This window comes from Hippocampus comes, unplaced genomic scaffold (genome assembly GCF_001891065.2).
Source record: "Hippocampus comes isolate QL1 unplaced genomic scaffold, H_comes_QL1_v1.1 scaffold113, whole genome shotgun sequence".
In the NCBI taxonomy this organism is placed as follows: Eukaryota; Metazoa; Chordata; class Actinopteri; order Syngnathiformes; family Syngnathidae; genus Hippocampus; species Hippocampus comes.
In genome coordinates, this window is record NW_017806160.1 from 1,363,131 (window position 1) to 1,385,820 (window position 22,690).

General features: G+C 43.3%; 1 protein-coding gene across 3 annotated transcripts; it reads right to left on the minus strand.

Moving 5' to 3' along the window:
- Nucleotides 1-226: 226 nt before the first annotated feature.
- On the minus strand, nucleotides 227-19,488 carry LOC109531366 (putative helicase mov-10-B.1). Of its 3 annotated transcripts, XM_019895634.1 has the most exons (24): nucleotides 19,077-19,484; nucleotides 17,762-18,009; nucleotides 17,550-17,652; nucleotides 16,793-16,959; nucleotides 14,812-14,905; nucleotides 14,564-14,705; nucleotides 13,972-14,218; nucleotides 12,582-12,692; nucleotides 10,564-10,741; nucleotides 9,654-9,799; nucleotides 9,402-9,578; nucleotides 7,651-7,763; nucleotides 7,385-7,584; nucleotides 5,288-5,385; nucleotides 4,406-4,503; nucleotides 4,214-4,312; nucleotides 4,043-4,142; nucleotides 3,838-3,955; nucleotides 3,041-3,232; nucleotides 2,288-2,359; nucleotides 2,022-2,147; nucleotides 1,129-1,217; nucleotides 919-1,031; nucleotides 227-850 (listed from the first exon to the last, which is right to left on the minus strand). In XM_019895634.1, the coding sequence occupies exons 2-24, from the start codon at nucleotides 17,899-17,901 to the stop codon at nucleotides 807-809; spliced, it is 2,967 nt and encodes a 988-aa protein (XP_019751193.1). In that variant the 5' UTR covers nucleotides 17,902-18,009; nucleotides 19,077-19,484; the 3' UTR covers nucleotides 227-806. The 3 variants fall into 3 exon arrangements, with proteins under 3 accessions (XP_019751193.1, XP_019751194.1, XP_019751195.1); XM_019895635.1 differs by lacking the exons at nucleotides 17,550-17,652; nucleotides 17,762-18,009 and having other exon boundaries at nucleotides 19,077-19,482; XM_019895636.1 differs by lacking the exons at nucleotides 227-850; nucleotides 919-1,031; nucleotides 1,129-1,217; nucleotides 2,022-2,147; nucleotides 2,288-2,359 and adding an exon at nucleotides 2,386-2,713 and having other exon boundaries at nucleotides 2,959-3,232; nucleotides 19,077-19,488.
- Nucleotides 19,489-22,690: the final 3,202 nt, after the last annotated feature.

The window sequence follows — 22,690 nt, forward strand, 5'->3', positions numbered from 1 at the left end:
TTGTAGTCAACAGGTTGAGTCTTGTTTGCTTCTTCTACATCATGTGCGACATTATCTGAGAGTAACAATGTATACAGGTTACATGAATGCACAAAGCAGTTTCAAAGCGTTGTTTACTGTAACACAAAAGGTATTCAAACTGATTATTCTTCCATGTTGTTTCGTTAAAACATTGAAAAGGAAATGACAGCAATAATCACGCAATAAAAACAACAGTTAACACTAATTATTCTGTAATACTGTATAATTCAACTGTGGGGTTTATCCTGAGCATTATGTGTTTTATTGTCATCATCGTAATCTTTGTAAGGCATCGAAAAGGCATTGGCTTTGGTATGTGTATGCTTTTTAAGGCATTGCTTGAGCTGGCGAGCTCTCAGTATTCAATTTGCTCTGTCGACATTTAGTGTCCAAATCAGGAATTGCCCTCTAAAGCTTTTACTTCCTAGGGCTTAGCCCATATCTTACTTCATTATTTCTTCCGTCACGTCACCTGACATGGCGCACCACTTGACACATTCCAACATCATAATTCTGAGATCATGATAGTGAAGATCAGTATAAAATGTGCCTGTCATTAAAAAAATAAAAAAACACCTTCAAGTGACAGATTGTGATGATTCCTCGCAAACACTTCAAATGGTTTATTTTGTTAGTAATAAAGATTCTTTTGAAAGTAGCATGTGTAGTCATCTGCACTCATTTGGGTGGTGATTTCTAAAATGTTTTCATTTCTTCAGTTTAGTTTTTGGTCCCTAGCGCAGATGTCCAAACATTCTGTACGCCTTTTTTCATCTGCTTACAGGTCACTCCTCTGGTTGATAGTGTGCTTCGTCTGCATCGTCCTCCACTGAAGGGAGAGCAAAATGGTTTTATGTCTGTTGAAAACATTTCCAAAGTGAGTGAGTGATGCCTCACCCTGAGAGTGCATTTTACGGAAGAGATGTGAATATCTTTCAGCCACAGCTTCTTCCTCCTCCACAGGCTTGAACCCACAGTCGGCCTTGGAATCTTGACAGTACTTGATGAAGCTGCACACGGCGGCAACAAGCGCAAGAGGAGACGATAGCTTTAGTCTTCAATAATGTGCATGTGTAGAAATTGGCAAAAACTGAACGGGGCACATACTACTTCCACGTGTCGTCAGTGCTGAGCACCACTGGGTTTCCCACCACAATCAACAAGGCTTGCGCTCGAGTCATTGCCACATTGAACCGCTGACAAAGAACATCGGTGTTAGTTACTTTTGGTGCACTTGTTGGACAGCAGTACAGTTTCATTTCTTGTGTGACCACGCTGGTGATCTCTTAAATAATCTTTCCCCACTAAAACAAATAGCAACACTAAATGCCATTTCAGCCTTCCCCCCCAAAAATGACACACTTTTTGAATAATGGCACCCTATGAAATGAAACAAACAAAAAAAAATTCAGTAATGATAAATACAATGTAAAAAAATAGTTTGTAATCAAATCACCGATGCTGTTCATTAGCCTGCCTATGGAGACTTGCATTGTTTGTTGGCATTAAGCTAAAGTGACTTTCCCTGGTTTGAAAATGCACAAAGTGTAATTTCTTTTGTTTTGTTTCGCTGAACAGGAGACTTCACATGGCCATAGCAATAAACTTGAAGCTTCTTTTTTTTCTTCTTCCAAGAAATGTTGATGTGTCTGCCAAACGTGAGTTGAGTTCACTCCCATTATAGTGCGCGTCTCACATGTTCGCATGTGAAAGCGAAACACTGGCTCGTTTGTGGCGAAACCCGTAAGTTGGGTCACTTGTAAAGCACCAGTGTATTTGGTGAAACTTTGCACATTGGATGCGTTGGCACGACAATTCTCATTTGTATGATGAATGGTCACCAGTGGCCTGCAGGTGCTTAGCATTGGGACACAAAATGGCGCAGTCACGCTTGAGCTAATGAAAGGCTTCCCCCCCAAACTCAAATTGTACGATTGTCCAAAATACCCGGAGACTTGAGTGTATGTCGTGTACGAGTGTACGCCAAAGGTTAGGTGTACCTTCTTGTTGGCAACAAAGCCCAGGTTGAAGCGTTTGTCAAAGTCTATGTAGTTGCGGCTGCTGCGGACTGTCGACACCAAGATGACTCTCCTCTCCTGACCTTGGAACTCCTCCACTGAACCAACCTGAAACAAACAATTCACAACTCACATCCCTTCCAGCGTACTTTTCCAATTGCAAACATCGAATGGGTTGCTTTTGTTTCTTTTTATGTCGACGGATTCACTCTGCAGCAGGTTTGAAGTGTGCTCTACTGCCTAATTACCTTCAGGCCACTCATGTCCTTAAATTTGAATTCTTTCGCAACCTTCAGAAGGGCCTGACGGATTTTCTGCACCTGCGAAAGAAAACATCCACATTGAAAACTGAACCCCACTTCCCATTTAACACAGGCAACTTGTAAAAGGTCCGGCTTTTGAGATCAAGTCAAGTCAGTTGCGTGATATCAGATACACACAAGAGCACTTTTGTCACGTCACATAGACGTTCACCCAAGGATACCACATTGCAATACACAAACCATTGGTGAAGTGAAAAAAAATATTGCATGTGTGTTTGAGGGTTTAATTGCCAAATATTTTTTGGTTCAGAAATGAGTGTATGCACTCCAATAGTCAAATTCACGGCAAACAAACCACCAACGCGTGTACCAGTAAAAAAAGGCAAAATCATGTACTGGCATGCTCACTTCACATAAATGTGGCGAAGCCAGTTGCACACAACAATAAAATGTGATCGTCACACTTTCACTTTTGACGCTCTACTTGGTACATTCAACCACCAGCAACATAAGCAGGTTATCTCAAATGCAAAGGAAAACAAACAACAGCAAAAACCCACTTAAAAACACGACCACTGAATTTGATTGAACCCAAAAACCAAGACTGAAATTCCTCTGGATGGTGTCCAAGCAATCATTTTCTTGCTTTGGTCTGAGCATGACAAGCAAATAGACGTTAGATTGCAAAAAAATAAATGTGTACTGTATTTGCCTACATGGAACAAGAGTAATTCCTACTTGTTTCCTGTAGGGGGCGATGATGCCAATGTCTTTTGGTGAAATGGTGGCCAGGCCCTTTTTGCCAGCCGTCTCCAGCAGTTTCTTCACGTAGTCCATCAGAACCTGCACCTCGGCTCGATTGAAGAAGGACGGGCTGGTGGCCTCGCGCTCGTCGATGCCCGACACGCCGTGGAAGATCAGTGGGAAGTCCTACCGCAAATCAGACACACTTGCTGTTTTGACAGCACCTCAAACAACAACCTGACAAAACACAGAGCATCTCACAAAGGAGACTGCTGACGTTTATTGGCCAGTTATTTACCTCCAGTTAAGCAAAAGAAGTTTAAGAGAAGGAAATGAAAGCGCTCTACTTGATGTCACAGGACAAAAAAGGCGCAGACGGCTGCGTATGAACAGCTGCAACGGCCGATGCCGACATGGCTGTTACGTTCCGCAAGAGGCAACATCAAACTCGTATTCAATGTTTGGCAATACTGTCATGAATAAGTCATGCTAGCTATGTAGCTCCCTTGGCGTGGCGCCGTGCAGAAGAGACACCGTTGGGAGAACAACATGTAAATGCAAAATGTGGAACGTCATAATATTCTAATCTTTTTTCAGTATGATTCTGAGTCCTGTCTTCTATGGGTATTTAATGACTTGGGTTTCCTGCAGTGTTCCCAAAGAATAACACTTTGTCAACAAAGATTTTACGTTTCAAGTCACTCATCAAGATCTGAGACATCTGGAACATTGTGCGTGTTCTCGGCAACGGCATACTAAAGTAAACGCGGTAAATAAATGGGAACCGTCACCGGTTTTTCAAGGTGTTCCCATGTGCAGAAGAAGTTGCGCTTTATTTGGTCAGCGCAGGCCTGGAGCTCTCCGCCGTAGAAGAGCTCATTGGGAACCTTCAGAATGGACGGATGGGACCTTGGAAGGATAACAAAATCATTTCAGCTGACTGGAGGACGCGGCGAGGAAAAGCAAAATGGCGCCCGACATTTATCGAAACAACACCTGTAATTGCGCAGCAGTTTGGTGACAAAGAGGTCATTAAAGCCGTCTCCTTTCTGGTTCACTGAGAAAACGGTCATCATTCGCTCCAAGAGGGAAATGCCTACACGCAGCAGTGACACAGTCAGCTTGCATGGACTGCTTTGCAGGGACGAGTATGAGGACTCTACTTACCCATTCCATATTTAAGAGCAAGACTCGATGCCACAATGGGTCCCAGCTGCTTGTGATCTCCGGCCAGAACCAGCTGGCCAGACTCTGGGTCCAGTAGCCCTGAATGTAAGCACACATCAACCAAAACGCATCAAAGAAGTTCAAGCCTCCATGTTCAATAGCATTTTATTTATTTATATATGTATTTATTACCAGCGATTGGAATTAAACATTCAGTCTCCGTAGCATGCCCGGCCTCATCCACAAATATGTGAGTAAAATGGCCCAGGGGAAGGTTTCCTGTGACCAACCTGCAGAGACCAGAAGATACAGAACACTACATCTGGCTGCCTTCACCCGCACAAACGGATGCCATCGAGACGAGAACCGCATTAAACATGGCCTTTTTCTCAATTCCGTCAGTTTAACTCCTCTTGTGTGGCGAGCGCAGTAATTGGCCTGTCAAGAAGCTATGTTGTGGTGACTTGCATTATTCATTCAGCTAAATAGAAAGCAAAGACGCAAAAAGCTTTGTATCAGACCAAAGTTGCCTCAAGTCATGTCGATTTGGATTCAGTCTTCTCAGAAAGGCATTCATTGAAAAATACGTTTTCTGTTCCTTGTCATTTCAATAGGTAGTATTTCAAACATAGCTGTAATGGAGCATGGGAGGCTCACCCCTGTCAACCACAATGAGAAAACAAGAAATGACATGATGGTTAAAATAAATAAATAAATAAATAAAAAATTCAAAGGCACTTAATTGCTGTGATTCTTTATCTTTTGTCTATTTTCACGAAAGAATGTGAGAGACAGTCTTTAAGTATAAAAAAAAAAAACTGTCTCTCTTTCCAGAGGCACAACTACGATCGACACGAATGCATCAGATCACTGTGCGCTGATTTTGCATATTTTGTATTATCATATTACAAAGACCATATAAAGTGCAGAGGCTTAGCGATCTTTGTACTCAGCGTCATGGCACCGCCGCCAATGTACCCAGCGAAGTGTCCAGGGCAGGGTTATGTCAACAGAAGGCACATACGACATATTAGCATAACGCACATCAACAAATGGGTGGGGACTTGACGCTACCTTCCAGCAGTGAACAGAGTGGTGACAATGATTCGATATTCCATCAGTTTCTCTCTGGAAGGAAAGACGTAATCGTCTCCAACCAGGTTCGAGCATGCCTGTGAAGTCACATGCACACAAGCCTCAATGAGACAAGCAGATTTGACCAGTTCACCGAGGTCAGACATGCAAAGCACATCACAGCACATGCGTGAGACTACATTCTTAAGTCCGCTAGAGGCCATTAAGAATAGAATAAGAATCATATTTCTTGTCATGCACATTTTTTTTAAATCCACAGCAAACACGCAAACCGGCACACAATGGCTCTGTCCTGGGCTGCTCCCTGGACACTCTGGAGGAGGTGGGCAACAGGAGGATGCTAGCTAAGCTAACAGCTATGATAAACAGACCCTACCACCCCCTCCAGCCCACCCTGAGAGCACTGGGCAGCTCCTTCAGCCAGAGACTGATACACCCGCGCTGCAAGAACGAGAGGTACTGCCGCTCGTTCTGCCGACCGCTGTCAGGCTATTGAATAGACAGACCTGAAAACCTGGACTCAACCCCACTCACCCATTTTTAATATGCTTATATTCATATTTTATATATATTGATATACTTTTTGTTGTCTACTTTCTCCCTTTCATAATTTTGCTGCTGTAAATTGGGAATTTCTCCATTGTGAGACAAAAAAAGGTTTTCTTATCTTATCTTAATGCAGTATGGGGCAGGCTTTCCACCGTCCCCGTCTCCCATTGTGATACAAGACGTTACATTACACAGCCACCCGCAATCGGTGAAAATCTGCAATTTAGAGAAACTGCTTTTTTTTTTTTTTAAATGTCGCTATTGCCTCTTCCGCACGTCATTTTGAAAGTTATGAGAATGGACTTCTGCTGCTGAAGAGTAACCTTGCGAAGAATTGATCACTCCAAAGAAACAGAAGTGATTGCACGGTTCGTTTTGAACTGAGAACAAGCCGCAGTTAAAGGCGGGCTCTCCAGTCTCATTTCTTTTGTGCGGAAACAAATGGCTTTGGCTTGCCCGCGTCGGCCCGAGCGAACATGCGTCCTGCATCTATCCCGGCCTAAAAAAAAAAAAAAGATTGCTGTGAACCATTCCTGCAAGATGGGGAGAACTGCCACAATAGAACATTACATAAAGTCATATTTTCATTTTTTTTTTTGCCTTAAACATCCCTTAAATGCAGTGTTGTTTTTGGCAGCTATTTTAAATTTTATCTTAGTCTTTTGGACAAAAATGCTGGTTAGTTTTAGTCACATTTTAGTCATTCCTATTCGTGATAGTTTTAGTCAATTAAAACTGTAAAAGGTTTTAGTGAAGAAATACTCAAAAAGCTTTTAGTCTGGTTTTAGTTAAAAAGACATACAAGGTTTCCACCAACCCAACAAAGACTTTCTGAGCTACTGAGGATTATGCATCACACACAGAAAAAGTAGTAATCCATGTTCATTACTCCAAATTAAGCCAAGAACTAAAATATTTTCTTTGGCAATTGTTGTGGCTTTATTTCTGTGAACCAACCTGCTGAAGTGCAATGAACATACAGATGCCCTAAATATGAGCAATGGATGAGGAACGCTGCAAAGTATGAAACAAATGTGACACTTTAAAGCAAAATAAAGAGACGAAATAAAAGCAACAATGTTTTAACAAACTACACTAGAGGTGACTCCTATCCCTCGTGCGGTTATGGTGTAAAAATTATTTCATCAATAAAGCTGACAGTGTGAATGATTTTACCCTCCGATTCCATCACCGCAGCTCAGAGACACCAAATGTGTTGTCAGAGAAATTATTCACACCCAATCATCCCATCATCCAACTCTATAGCCTACTTATGTTATCATTCCGACATGTGCCTTAAATCTAATTTTCATATTTGATTATACACACATCAAGCTCATGAATTGACGTTAGCTCAATCAAAATAACTTAAGCCTTAAGTACGCCCATTTATGCCAGGAGTTACGTGGAATACTATGAAATCGATCCCCAGCCGACTGTTGAGTAATATTGAATTCGAGCAAATGTACACAGTTACCCCAGTTACGCACCAGGACCCGGAAAGGGAATGTGCCCTCCACTACTAACCTTGAGGTCTTCAGGGACACACTGCGGGTCACGGCTGCTGGCATACATGCGGTACACCTTGCTCTTATTGCCATGGCCCTGGAGAATCCTCGTGCAGAGGAGATCCGCAGCACTATTGGAGGGACCGCAGGCAAGAATGTGGCACTCTTTCTGGAGCTTGTCAACCTGTTTGATGGCCTCCACCAACGTGACGGTTTTGCCTGAAATGACAAAGAACCGGCCGAGTGTGGACCCTGCTTTGATTTGAGTGGCAGCATGTGGTTTACCTGTGCCGGGTGGCCCGAAAACCAAGTATGGAGCAGGTTTGGAAGTGCCGGCTACAATGTGGCGCACGGCTTTGCTCTGCTCGGGGTTCTTTTCCAGCTGTCTGTCATAGAAACTAGTGTGCGCACACACACACACAGGACAAAATATCAGTGATGACCTACAAATGTTCAGCTAAACTTTAGGGTTTTTCTTGGCTCAAATTGAGGCAGAGGTGGTAATATCCGGACCAGGCGCCATGACGTGCATGTATTCTGTAAATTCAATGGATTAACTCTATTTATTTTTCGATGGGAAACATACTTTAAGAGTTCCGATAAGATGACAATTATGTTAAACCATTCATTTATTCAAACTTATATATACCGGTATTCAAACTTATATATACATACATATATACATACATACACACACACACACACACATATATATATATATGTATATGTGTGTGTGTGTGTGTGTGTGTGTGTGTGTGTGTGTGTGTGTGTGTGTGTGTGTGTGTGTGTGTGTGTGTGTGCGTGCGCATTATTCAACAGGCCAACAACATTCGAGACAATACTTCTCACGTGCTGCACTCCCAATTTGAGCTCCTACACTCAGGAAGGAGGTACAGGACCCTTCTCTGCAAATTAAACCGGTACAAAAACTCATACTGCAGGCTATCAGCCTAATTAACAAACAACTAGAGGAAGGCAGACAGACAAGCAGGAGGACATGAGGGCAGTGTGGGGTGTGCATAAGACTGTGATGTACCGTCCATTGTGTGTAGAGTATATATTGTCCAGTACTGTTTGTATTGTCCAATGTATGTGGTGTAGTGTATGTGTATGTACTGTTCAATGCATGTAGCAGCAAGGAGGGCATGTCCTCCGAGACAAGTTTCTCCTATGGGAGACCAAATAAAAAGTCAAATCAAATCAAATCAACTTTTGAATCATAAAGGCCTCTTTTCAAAGTCCACAAACTCTTGGGTAAAGATTCATAAAGTGCACTGTCACAAGTACTGCAAGGTGAAAAAGTGCAGTGTGGAAAAATAAGTCAATAGCATAAGTGCACAAGTGAGCACTGCAGTGTATGACGAAGCGAGGCAGCAACTAACAGTCCCAACATCACCCGGCCATAACTCAGAAGTGAGGCGTGTGGCCTTATTTCCTTCTGTCAGGGTATGCAGAAGCATGACACCTCTTGTTTTAGAAGATATCGGTGGCTCGGAACCCTAAACCGTGCACGGTAAATATTACTGTAAGACACTATAACATAATGTGCGTTTTAAAGACACCACCACACCCAAATATAAAAAAAAATACATGGTGCAGTGCTCATATGATTGAATTAAAATGTATTGCAATTAGTTGGAAAAGAAAATGGCAGCAACATACATTTTGGAAATGCAGATTTTAAACAGTAAATGTGTTGTACTTAAAAATGACATGTACTTAACAGATGTACTACCAAACAACAACGAAGATGAAGCGCAGGGTGACTCGCATATGGAAGACAATCACTGCTGCAGCAAATGCAAGCTGTCACTTTTCCGAGTTGCCTTTTCTCGCCATCTTGATCTGAGAGGGACTTTTCCCTTTCTACTGAGCTGTCTGAGGACTGAATGTGATGCGAGAGAGAAACCACGGAGAGGTATGCTCCTCTCTGTCGCTACCCAAGTCACAACTATTCCTGAAAGCTTTGCCTCGGTCAGATTTTGCTTCACTGCGTGCGGACAAAGTGGAAATCGTCGAAGCCTTGCGCGCCTCACCTGAGTTTGGGGACCTGAGCTCCTTGCTTTGAGGAGAGGCTGGCTGGCGGGAACAACAGCTTTTCCAGTTGAAACTTTGTTGCAAAGTCCACCGCTCGGTGCTGCAGACGCAGTATCAGCCGGTTGAAGGTGAACTCCACGTTGAACTTCATGCCGTCAAGAAAAAGGTCCAACAACCTGCGGGCACATCGAAAAATTATATTCTTGATACTGAGCTGGCTTCCAGCCAGAGACGTAAAACATGTCTTTTACTTTGAACTGAAGCCCAATTTGACAGAGTCGCGCTCTACTTTGTGGACATAACCGCAGTATTTTGGCCGATCTGGTTCTCCTTGAAGGTAAACCAGCAGCCGATCACCGCGTAGCACAGACGGCCGGTTCTCAGACAGACCTGGTACCTACAAAGTCAAACGGCACACAGTGAATTCAGAGCTTTGTTTCTCAATCCATTCTAGGTGTGGGAACATAACTGCTGGAAGCAGGTGCAAAGACTGACCACTATCTAGTAATAATAATAATACATTTCATTTATAAGCGCCTTTCAAAACACTCAAGGACACTTTACAATCAAAACAAGAACTATAAAATAGTGGAGAAATTTTGTTCAAACTGTTCTTACCATTTCAATTGGCTTGACAGATTTTGCTTTTACTCCTAACAGGCTATCTTTGCTGATTACACCTTTGGAAATTAATTTATTCTCCACATGGCCAGCTGGCCTGGCCACTATAGAGCGCCTTGTGGTCTGCTGTGAGTGCATGTGCATCACATACTCTAAAGGCCAAAGTGTGCTGAGGTGAAAAAGTATTTTTTTAATGAACCAAATTCCAACTTGACAGCCAGCTTGTGTGTCAGCGCTTTCGGCTGGTGTGGCTGCTTGAACACAAGCAATGACAGCAGAATACTTGAATGCTTAACAGTCAAAGAACTCAAGTTTGACTGAAAAAAATGCCAGAAGTTGATTGACAACATGGTGAGACAACCATTTTGTGTTTTTCACAAATGAGATAATTTATAATAACCTGGAAGGAGATTGTTAGTGTTAAGCTTGAAATATGAAGTCTGAACAGTGTGTATTATTTGTTTTACTGCCTCACAAACAGAAAGGTGACTGACTAATCTGTGAAAGTAGCCTAAGACCAACGTGAGGAAGGAAGTCAACCTGGAGAATGAGTAGCTTCTTGTTGCTCGGATCCCTTTGCATGTGGACAAATTGTCTGTCACTGTTGGGTATGAAGTATCGTGTGATGTCCACTTGCATCTGAAATTCCTCCAAATACAACAACTCGTGAAGCTTCCGAGAATAGTTCCGAAAGCTCAAACAACTGCCCAGCACAGCACTTCAAAACATGAAAAAGGACAATGTTAGTATGGAACCTCAGCTTGGATGCAATCAAGTGTACACAACCCTGTTTCAAATGCCAGTTTTTGTGAGGAAAAAAAGCTGTATCCGTTCAAAATGATCTTTACCATTCATTTGAGCGATATCTATCTCTATTTTTGTTTTAATGCATTTTCAAGACGGATAAAATGAAGTGAGCTAACGTGATTGTGCCCACGCCCTCTTGGCTGTGTTGAGAAATATCCAATCAGCACAAAACTGCCACCATTTAATGTACTGCTGGTGAAGCAAAATAAAGTTCAGCGGTCTTCCTGCTTTGAAGATGCTTTTTTTTTTCTTCCACAACAGTTGTGGTCTTAGCCAAATTGCGGTCTGTGTTAGCCTTCCGGCTTCTGCACGTAAGCACACCCAAGAAAAACGGTGTGGCTGTCATTTTTGTTGTTGTTTCCACTTGATTTTCATCATGTTCAATGCAATTCATGTACAGCATGGAGAGCTTTAAATGCAAGAGGAGGATCTGTTGATAGTTTCAGGTCTGACTGATCAATGAACATTCCTTTGTGCAGGGGGGGAGATTGTCTCAGGTCGTAAAAGACAGTGGAGGTCCGCGAGTCTGTTTTTGGCCAGCTTGAGTTTGTTTGCAGCAGCGGATGTAAAGGCTGACGAGCGGTTTGCGTGCCCATGCACGAAGGCTGTGACGTAATGTTCGGACAACCAGTCTTCTGCTGGACCCCCTCATACTGTCAAAAACGCCATTGATTTTTTTTTGTTCTACTAATTAGTTAATATCTGCATGTTTAGGCCAACAACACTACAAAACAGCTTAACTTTCTTTTGTATTAAATCTTTTTTTTTTTTTGTATACATCCAGCGGCCCATTTCTCAGTACTGAGGGAGAAATCCCCCTGGTTCATTTTAATGTACTGCACCATGTTGGGAACGGATATGACGTCAAGTCATTGACTGGGCCATCCCTTGCACCCGCCAGTTGCCATTGAGTGATGCCAGATAGCTTGACGATGGATGTAAAGGGGACCCTATAAGGGGACCCTAAAAAAAGCTGTCGTAGGTTTAAAACCAATAATTAAAAAAAAAACAAACAAACAAACAAAAAAAAAAAAACAGGCAAGCCATAAGCAAGCGCGTCAACGCCGCCGGCTTCTTCCTCATCCGACGGCGATGTCCCGCGATTCACCCGGCTGGCGATCCACCCGTTTAGTATCCAGACTGCGATATTTATTTAGTTCAACGGAAAGTATGCAACCTGACCAGCATCGCAGACATGCGGTGGCTCATTATTTATTATGCGCTGCAGCACTTGCGCGACGTCTGACGGAGAGCAAAAGGGGTGCCGTCAGTGACGGATTGACGGACCTGTCCGCAGTATTGACTCTGGAAAAAGGCGAGGCTGACTCACGTTCATCAGAATCTGACCAACAAAATGCCACGTTGAATTGGAGACACGGCCGGACCAAGACGGTTTTCAGCGCAGCTTCGTCACGGCTCTGCCTCTTGCAGCCAAGTACGGCTGCAGGCGCTAGCTGTCATGGAGTCTTGGCAAATAAGTTACGCCAACTTTTATAAGATTGCTTTAATCCAGCTAGTGGAACCAAAAACATGCTTGGATGCAGTTTTTCTTCATAGAGAACATTTTTTTCCTTGTGACCAACACAGCTACGATTTAATTGAGTTCTCCGGGTCATGGGTGACAATGGTGGAAAAAAAATTGACGTTTTTTTCTTTTCTTGGTCTCTTTGATATCACATGAAGGTGGCATCCGAACAGGGAAGTGTACATTTGTTATATCCGGTGTATGTCATGACTGAGCTGTCAAAAACCTTTCATCGATGGGAGGATTCATGTTGAGTGATCTGATGTGCTTGGGCAAATATTTTGGTAACGGATAAAGAAGAAGCGGTGTTGCACTTTTCAGCTCCATCCGTGACAACCTGAGAAAAATAAAGTGCATCACAATGAGACCAGATCAGAAGCATGCATAGAGTCGTATAGCAAAAGGTCTGATTTCTTTGTTTTTAAATTTCCATCACAAGTTAACCTTGGAAACTGGGGGAAAATGTTCATTTGGCCAAATTTTGGAATTAAGAAAAAAATAAGATAATGCCTTGAAATACACTTTAATTCATTCCACTACCACATACGTAACTCAAAAATCTCATATCTCAAATCATATTTCCACATTGAAATTAATTCAAATGCCATTATTATAATCCAGCTCCCCTGCTTAATTTTTTTTTAATAACAGAGCGCTCTATAATACTGTGCTTTCCAAAACCAAAAACAAAGCATTAAACTGCATCAAGATAAATTTACTTGAACGGCTTTTTCTGGTGTGAGTAATTGAACAAAACCTGGGGCAGTAGAGTACAGACACACAGTACATGGAGACAGTGATAACCAAGCTCAAGAAGCTGCAGTAACTCCCCATTTTTCCCCAGAGGGCAACAAAAATATGCCCTGTAGGTATTGCTGCATTGTCTGTCTACATGTCATGCGCCACCATTTGTGTTGTTTTGCTTAAGGCAAAACTGTGGTTGTTTTATATCCTCAGCAATTTTGTGTTTCAATTGACAGTACACTTCAACTTGGCGTGGCATCAAAACAGCTTGACGCCTCTCTTTTGAGGTACAATTTCCTACTTGCCAAGCTGTTTCGAGTTGCTCACTGCCACCATACAGCACCCGTACTGCAAAACACCACCAGCCAAACGAGAGCTCATAACTCAAATACTCCCAAGTAAGGAAACTCATCCCTCAGGGTACCACTGGATCCAGGGTTATGCTCATCAACTAGCAAATGTATAGCATATTGTTATTATTATTATTTTTTTTTTGTGTGATAAGCAGATTGGGGTCAATGCATACTCATCTAAATTTGAAAAATTACATTTGCGGCTGATTGATAAGGGAGTCCTTGCATTGCTTGATTACACTGAATAATCGGGCTAAAAGTTGCATGTAAAGGTGTGGTCCGAATATCTTACAAACGAACACCACGTGATGGAGGACTGTGCGATACATGCAGAGGGCATAGCCACCCTGCAGTTAGTTGAGTCTCACATGTGCAACATGGAATTGTGGGATGCAAAATGTTGTGTTCAATGGGCTGCTTTCACCATAATTTCAATTTCCTGTTAGAGACTAAGTGCAAATTGAAGTTGCCGATTTAAGTTAATTGCTGAAAACGGCCTGACCCGAGTTTCGGACTTACCCATCAGGGGGCACTCCATCCACAACTTTGCAGTTCTGCTCAACTCTTGGAGTAACGCGACAGAAGCGTTTATAAGGAGCAGTAGGTTTCAGCTCCTTTGCCACCGCGTTCAAAAAATAAACCTGAACATCACGCATTATGTAGAAGAAAGCTGTGTGCAATTTGTGCTGGAATTCAAAGACCAACGTCACTTGACAGTTGCCAGCGTACTCAAAGTGGTACTGAACCTGGACTGCATAGCTCTCGCCTGAAAGGTGACAACACACAGTCAGACTGGGTTAGGGGGAAAGTAAGGATCAAAGTGGAAAAATGCAGTCAACATTAGAGACACCTGCATTGTCCAGTGAGACTTACAGATGACAGATTCAACCGCCCAACAATTGAAACATCTAATGAGTGCACTTCCATGCCACACTGACTTCAAATTGTAATCATGAGCATAGTATATTGTGAAATACAGAATTGTCTGTGCCAAGTGAATATTACCTTGTGATGGCAGATTTGGACTGACACAATTCCTCATTGGACCAGGTGTCCCTTATGTTAATGCTGGTAAATGTTTTGAAAATGAGAAAAAAAAATTATTTCATACCTGGTTTGAGTGAAAGTGGGTTTTTTCGGGTCACCTTGTGCTCATCCTTCAGAGTGAAGCAGCTAAGCTTGCCCAATGCAGTGTAGTAGGTAAAATGCACAATTTGAGTTCCAGTGTTTTCCACATTTAGATTCACAACATACTGTTCCGAAAAGAGGAAGTAGAGCAAAAACATTTTTAAAAACGTCCTTTCTTTTGCAACAGACAGTGGCACAATTTCATTATAAAAGGAAAACAAGAAAAAATACCTGATCCGTTTCCAGCTCCAAGCAAATTGAGCCATCTGTGAACTCATGGTCTGACCTGATGACAATGCCATTTTTATCGGAAACGAGGTAAGGCCTTCGAGAATAGAAAAAAGGGGACAAGACTGGTCATGCTCCACTGCATCAAAGTGTGAGGAATTACATTGTCCTCCATTTCAGAACTTCAATTTACTTCTTAAGTCAACATATCCCCCCAGAAATGAGCTCCTGAATTGATATCGGTCAAAAAGCGTGACATCAACTGGGGCACAAGCACACACCAAGGCCAGACAATACTTACTGTGGTCGACACAGAACAGAAAATTAAGAGAACTGGGACAAGTTAAGCATACATGAGTAAGGGTAAAAGTGTCGTGTCTGTCCGAATGTCCTCGTTTGTCTGTCCTGTTTATTTTTGATTTGAAGACTTTAGGAAGTGTTATTTCTTGCACATCAAAATTATCACAAGTGTCTTGCTGTAAATCCTGCTTCTCCTTTCACAATCTGCTCCTGAACAATCTGCTTTACATCTGTTACTTATCATGATGCAGGTATGGAGATAAAATGAGGATGAAGTGGTTCGGAAAATGAAAGAATGAATGAATGAATGAATGAGGTTAATCGTAAAAGTACATGTTCATCGCTTTACTCTTGTTATTACATTACTTGTGAAATTAAGATTTTATTTTTATTTCTATGCCAGCGGCATACGGGCAGGAATTACAAATAAATGCTCATGAATTGGACAATGTTAGTGGAGACAAATACAATGTTGTCATGTTTCAAAGTTTCATTTTGTTACATGCTTGATTGACCTCGAAATGCTTGTGTTCAGAACATCTTGCACACAATGGAAGCACAGAGAATCAGGGGTCAATTTGAGGTCAAGGGACCCGAGCACATGGTACCTGACCACATCTCAGAAAGATTTAACCCTCATTAGTAGACACACTGGCGCCTGTTAACTGACAACTTGGAAAGGAAGATTTAACTTTGGACAGAAGGGAGTACTCTGTCGGTACGCTCCATCATGAGAAAGGGTCACGAGCCAGGTCACAGACGTATCAGTTCATGGAAACACCGCTCATTAAAATGTCTAAATTTCTGTTAGTTTATGGATGTTGGTGCTGGTACCAAGGGAATGCTTTGTCTTTGGGGGTCCACTGAGGGGCGACCCAATGGTTTGTAAATGAAGATGGGAGTGTTTTTCTGATGTATTACTTGTAATTTGCATACACAATCAATAAAAAGGCGGCAGAGGCTGCAGGGGTCAGGTGACAGTGGGAAGCGCACACCGAATGGCTTCATGGAGAACTGCACCTCCTGCTGGCAGTGAAAGTCGATCTGTTCCTGCGTCCAGCCTTTGTTGAACTGTCTGAGCGAAAATCTCTTGACAGACAGCCAACGGTCCAAGCAAGCATCCTGTGTATCCACCTGTTGCCAATCATACTCACAATGGCTCGCAGCAAGTATATTGTACCTGCAAAGTGCTCAATTCAACAAGCACAGATGCCACAGTATTTTACGTGTAATCTGAATAGACTCGTTTTGTCAATAAAATCAAGTTAGTAAAAAAAGCTGTCTTGATTTCATTCCTTATGAAAACATTACCGCGAAACATTACTGTTAATAATGCACTTGCAATGAAGTATTGGCAAAACCAGTTGTCATTTTTATGTGAAGCAAGATTGTCTGCATCTGCTGAAAGTAACTAATAGTCACTAGGTCACTAAGTTACTGTAGCAATCCTAGTTAGTATCCTGTGGACAGGTGTTAAGAATTCAGGCTCGCACCGAAATACTTGAAGCAGTGCATCAGGTTTGTCCCATGTTTTTGTGATGTCCATGTCAAATAAACAAAATATATTCTATGAATAGAGGCAACATGCTTCCTAAGGCATGGACAACCTTCAGTTCTTACGCAGTATGCATAGATTTCGGGGCTAACTTGACTGTATCGTACATTTCTTGTTGGATCCTTTTACCTGTCGCGCTTGAGCATTTCCGTGAAGTGTCTGGCATCATTTTTCATTTCTTCCATAGCAGAGAGCAGCGGTTGACTTGGAGATGGCTTAGCCTCCACATCACTGATGACCATCTCTGCTTTGGCTCTCCTGGAGATGTGCCACTGGTCCACCGAAAGCTCCGTGACCTGCACACAGCATCACTCGCTCACTTAACTGTTGCATCTTTGGGACTGGCAGAGGTGCAGCATCACATGATGGCTCCTCAACACACCTTTCGAAATTGCTGGTCAAGCTCAAGGGGAAGACATTTTGCACTGGTCTAAATTTACAACTTTGTGTCCCAAAAAAAAAAAACTACATGGGACAGGAGAAGTGAACCAATCTCTTTTTATCGGCAATGGACGCTACAGCTTCTTGTTTGCTTTGAAACTTAGCTTGTAGTCGACGTGTGCACATTTTGAGCATGACGTCTTTGATCCACTGGTGAAAGGACAATTTGATGCTCTCTCCTCTTTCATCTAGAACTGCTTCGAACAACAAAGCGTATGAGCGAAAAGTGGTTCATCGCACGACTGTCCGTGTTTTTATGTTGTGTTTATTATTTAATTTATGTTAACTGTTTTGGAAAGCGCTTTGTTACAGCTGCAGCTGTTGTGAAAACGCTACATAAATCAGGATGTATTGTATTGTATGTGTAATGGGAAATTTGAAAACATGAAAACGATGGGCATTTAGTCTCAGTAAAGAAGGCATAGCTGTGCATCTCCATACAAACCGCGAACTTGACGCGAATTTGATCTTTTCCCACGTTGATTTTATTCGACACTTTCAGGGCGTAGAGCACCGAACTGAAGTTTGGTAGAGTTATCCCTTGATTTCTGAAAAGGACACAGACCAAAAAAAAAAAAAACACTGACATGACAGTTAAATGCCAGTTTAAAATAGTTGAAGTGGAGTCGTGATCGGCACAACGACCGTTACACTCGCCTGGCTTTGAACTCGGTGTTGTAAATTTCTTTCAGTTCAGATCGAGCTCGAATTGCTGATCTATCGGTTTCCTTCAGAAATGCAAAGAATCTGAGGCCAACTTTAAAGCTTGACTTCTTCTTTGCTGGCATGTTGTTCATTTCAGAGCCGACAAGTTCCTCTCTCTCTTGGGCGGCCTGATGGTCCAGTGGTGAGCACGTCGACCTCACAGTGCAGCGGTACCGGGTTCAATTCCAGCTTCGGCCTCTCTGTGTAGAGTTTGAATGTTCTCCTGCATGAGTTTTCTCCGGGTACTCCGGTTTCTTTCCAACACTCTAAATTCTCCCGAGGTCTGAGTGTGGGATTGGCTGGCAACCGGTTCAGGGTGTCCCTCGCCTACTGCCCAAAGACGGCTGGGATAGGCTCCAGCAGCCCCCGCGAACGTTGTGAGGATAAGCGGATCGGAAAATGGATGGATGGAAGTTCCTCTCTCTCGCTCACTATCGCTCTCAATGCGGAAGTAGTAACAAACCAAGAAAAAGGAGACACCCCCGCCAAGTTGCCGCTAATTTCCTTGTGCAGCCCGGAAGGACGGTGCTTGCACTGTCAAACCGTGAGAGTTAGCCGCAGTCACTCCCGCTGCAGTCGAGGCAATAAAACACGCGCACCCACAAAAAATAACCCCGCCCCAATTCAGAAGAAACGAAACTTAGACCACGGAATTTAAACAAGCAGCGAAAACAAACAGTAAGAAAGAAAAAGAAAACTAATCCATAGCGGTTGGCAAATAATACCGTTTAAAATATTTGCCCGTTCTAAATACGGCACTAATCATCAGCTCTTTCGGAAATGAATGAATGCCATCCATTTGGAAAGTGAAAATAAAATGGAGTAACATAAACGAGAGTGAAAGGTGACTCCTCACGAGACCGCTGCTGCTCCCTTACTCAACACATCCTTTCCTCCTCTGTCTAACAAAGATGCACAGGCAGTGGAGCGTGCTTTTCAGAATGATTATACTTGACTGTAAAGTGAAATATTCAACTACAGTAAATACAGCTGAAAGCACAATGAATGCCCAGTTGCTCGGTTGGTTATATCCACCAATTGACAGCGAATGAAAAAGAGACGCAACTCTTTAGCAACAATACTCAATAGAAAATTTTAGTCAGAGATGGCGTCATGTGTCCCGAAACCTATTTCAAATGTCTTAACTTTTATGTGTAACGCCTGTTCCGCTATGAACGGCGGCTAAGTTCGCCTACTTACACTATATAACCCTGAAAAGCCCTATAGGATCATAAATTTACGGTCTAGAAAAAAAATCAACGAATACCTCTTTCGTTCCTCCAACGATGTCCTCAGGGACAGGTGGTCATGATCAGACGAGTCCCGCGCTGTCCTCAACCGTCCGATCGATTAGTCAGGAATTTTACCAAACTTGTCAGACGGACCAGGCGTCACAGTCTAACTACTGAGCAAATGAAACAAGTTCGAAGAAAGTAGTCTCGGTGAGAGAGCACAGACCGTTCTCACTCTTTAGCGGCCGGTGGTGAAAAAGCATTGCCTTTCAGCGAAACACGCCCACTAGCCCGTAGTTCCCGCCCCCTTTACCAGTAGCAGCCAATTACCCACAGACGTGCTCTTGCCCTTGACGGAGCAGCGGAAACAGCGAATTACCTAAAATGCATTCGCTGGATGTAGTAAACAATAATCTCTTCGGAAAAGTGCGCACATGAAATAACCCTGGGTTGTTACATCTATTGTAGTGTCTGTTTTATCTGTTTTGTGTTAGTTTCATGGAAATACGTTACCTAATCGTAGTAAGTAGGAAAACAGGCAAATGGTTGTCAAGCAGAGAAATGAACATGTCAAACAAATGCATAAGCAAGGAGCAAAATGTATATTGATGATGCTTGTTAGCTATTCCGCGATGGTCGCCATCAGAATACATGTCAAACAGTGCATAGGTAAAGAGCAAAATGCATACTGATGATGCCTGCTAGCTATTCTGCGATGGTCATCATCGGATTAGCAAGGATGCCCACCATTGGATTAGCAAAATGCGTACCGGTAAAGATTGTTGCATGTTCTTCAGTGATTTCATCGGGTTGCCAAGCCAACGAAGACACAATTAAATCTAAAGACTCGCATGCATCAAGTTGCCATGCCTACGGGGATATAGTTATATCTAAAACCTACATGCAATCACACAAAGGCCCGGTAGGGGCCTCTATTGTATTTTAAAAATAAAGCTATTGTGATACCATTATAAATCAGAACCTTGACATGAAGTTGCTTATAGATACCATTAAAATCTAGCCGACAAAGAAGGTCACAGCCAATCAGAATTCCACAACGCATTATGATACTATTAGAATTGATAAATGATCGTCGAGACTCGCCAATGAAATGAGAGGGGTTGGCCCGTCATAACGCTGTAAAACCTGGGTTTAGTCTCGGGAGATTTCAGAGTTTTCCGATGTGCACATCTGTACCTCTCCGGGTTTTGATTGAATAAAACTCGTTTGTGACCAGCCTGAACCTTGGACTCCTGACTAAGTTTGTACTTAGTTTTTGACCAACTCCGGCCTCGAACTCAGAGAAACTTCTGGTGCGTCCCCTGTCTGCGGCTCAACGAAGGAACTTCTGTGTCGGCCCTTGGCCCTCCGCGGATCCCCGGGAGAAGGCGAGACGCCGCCACGCGCCCCTTGTCTCCGGGAGGAGGCGTGGGCCTGACTCAGGGCCGACACTTCACTATCACATCAGTTTTTTTTAAGTTGGACCAGTATAAAATTGGGAAGACAGTCTCTACGTTTAGTTGTAATGTGGAGCTAAAAAAAATCCTCCTGTTGCTGAACCAAATCGTTGCTGAACCAAATCCTTAATTCATAAATATTCCGAAATATATTACTGGTTTACACACACACACACACACACACACACACACACACACACACACACAGATCTTGACTTGGGGCTGAACTATGCCGTTTGTGTTCCTCTGTTTTTGTTGATTGGAGATAACCACTAAACAGAAACCCATATCATACAAAGAGGAGACACTGGCTATAGCTTTGATTGCCTCCTACAGTGGAGTGAAACAGACGAGATAAGAGCAAATGGCCTTGAGCCACAGAAGTTTCACATTCCCGTGAAGACAAAACACTCAGATGGAATGCGGTTGTACTGTACGTTGTGCGGAAACACAGTACCATTTTTTACGTTCGGTTGTCGTGTAAGGACACTTGCATCAGAAAAATATGCTAACGGGATATGGATGCAACTGTGTGCAAGGCTATTTTGTGGCAATCCCCCCCTCCCACGCTTGTAGATATAAAATGTTTTGCAGAATCACACCTTATGAGATCAATGATATCTCTAATGAGAGCAGGGCACATTGGTTTTATTTTCATGCAGATCTGCGAGGAGTTGAGGACTCTGTTGCGTTTTCCATGAGTCATCACAGTGAGCCAGTAACAACAACAACACAGTGACGTGTAGCAACGCCACTCGAATGACGCTCACCTCAGGAGTCGATCGTCCGCTGCTCTCTGCTGCGCGCTGTTGGGGGAAAGCGGCCTCCTTTCCCCCGCGTGTTCGTTGAATTTCGGACGAGGAGAATGTTGGTTCTTCAAATAGAAGCTGGAATCGACGAACAGTTTCTTCAAAGCTTTTAATAACAAAATATTCTGGGCATCAGTGAATTACAGACAATGGCTGCGTGTCACAAGTGTGAAGCAGGAAGAAATTCACATCCTTTTTATATTATCAGAAGGGCGGTACCAAGACACAAGGTGTGACATCATAACTTTCGTTTCTCCTAAACCGATTCTCAGCTTGTATCACCTAGCGCATTCCAATGTTTGTGCGGCCTACAGTAGGGAGTATTCTAATTCTAGGTAATGATTTGCTTCAAGGATGCTAAGCTACACTGCGGGCATGGGAAAGCCACACAGCATGACCAAATATGAGCAGAATAATGGTGATGAACATCCAAGGTATAGAGAGGGTGTCCTCTTACAAGTGCCTGGGTGTTCTTCTCAACAATAAACTTGACTGGTCTACCAACACAGACGCCCTGATCAGGAAGGGACAGAGCCGCCTCTTCCAACTCAGGAAACAGGTCTTTTGGGGTTCAGGGGTCACTCCTTAAGACCTTCTATAACTCGGTGGTGGCTTCGGCCATCCATTATGGCATTGTCTGCTGGTCAGGCAGCATCTCCGCCTCGGACAGAAAGAGACTGGAGCGACTGGTCAGGAGGGCCAGTTCTGTCCTGGGCTGCTCCCTGGACACTCTGGAGGAGGTGGGCAACAGGAGGATGCTAGCTAAGATGGCCAGTCCCTCCCCCTCCCTCCAGCCCGCCCTGACAGCACTGGGTAGCTCCTTCAGCCAGAGACTGTTACACCTGCGCTGCAAGAAGGAGAGATACCGCCCCTCGTTCCTACCGACTGCTGTCAGTGTTGTGTTCAAATAAACGCGTGGAGTCTGAGCCTGTGCTCACTGCCGTTTCTTGCCAGTAGTCACCTTTTTATATCAACACTTTACGGCCGTGACGTCACGCCGTCGTAACCTGACCCTGTGGCTATGGTTACATGCCACATTCACCCCCCTTTTTTTAAAGTGCAAAAAACATTCAAACAATATTAACAGGACACCACTTTAAGGCCAGAACGTGGCCAACCTATCTGGGTAAACAGGGTAGACTACCTGTTTACCTGCATCGTCATGTGGTTTATTCTGCCATGTAACAGACTATGCCTAACCCGCGGGTGGTACAGGGCCGTCCTGATGTGCTTGATCCCTCTCACCCCCGTGAAGGCAGCGAAGTCAGCCGAGAGGAACTGGGGCCTGTTGTCCGTGGTAAAACGGTGTCTGGCACACCCCAGCAGGCAAACAGGCAGGAAAGAAAGCCAGTGATTTGCTGAGTGGTTACTGACCCCACGGGA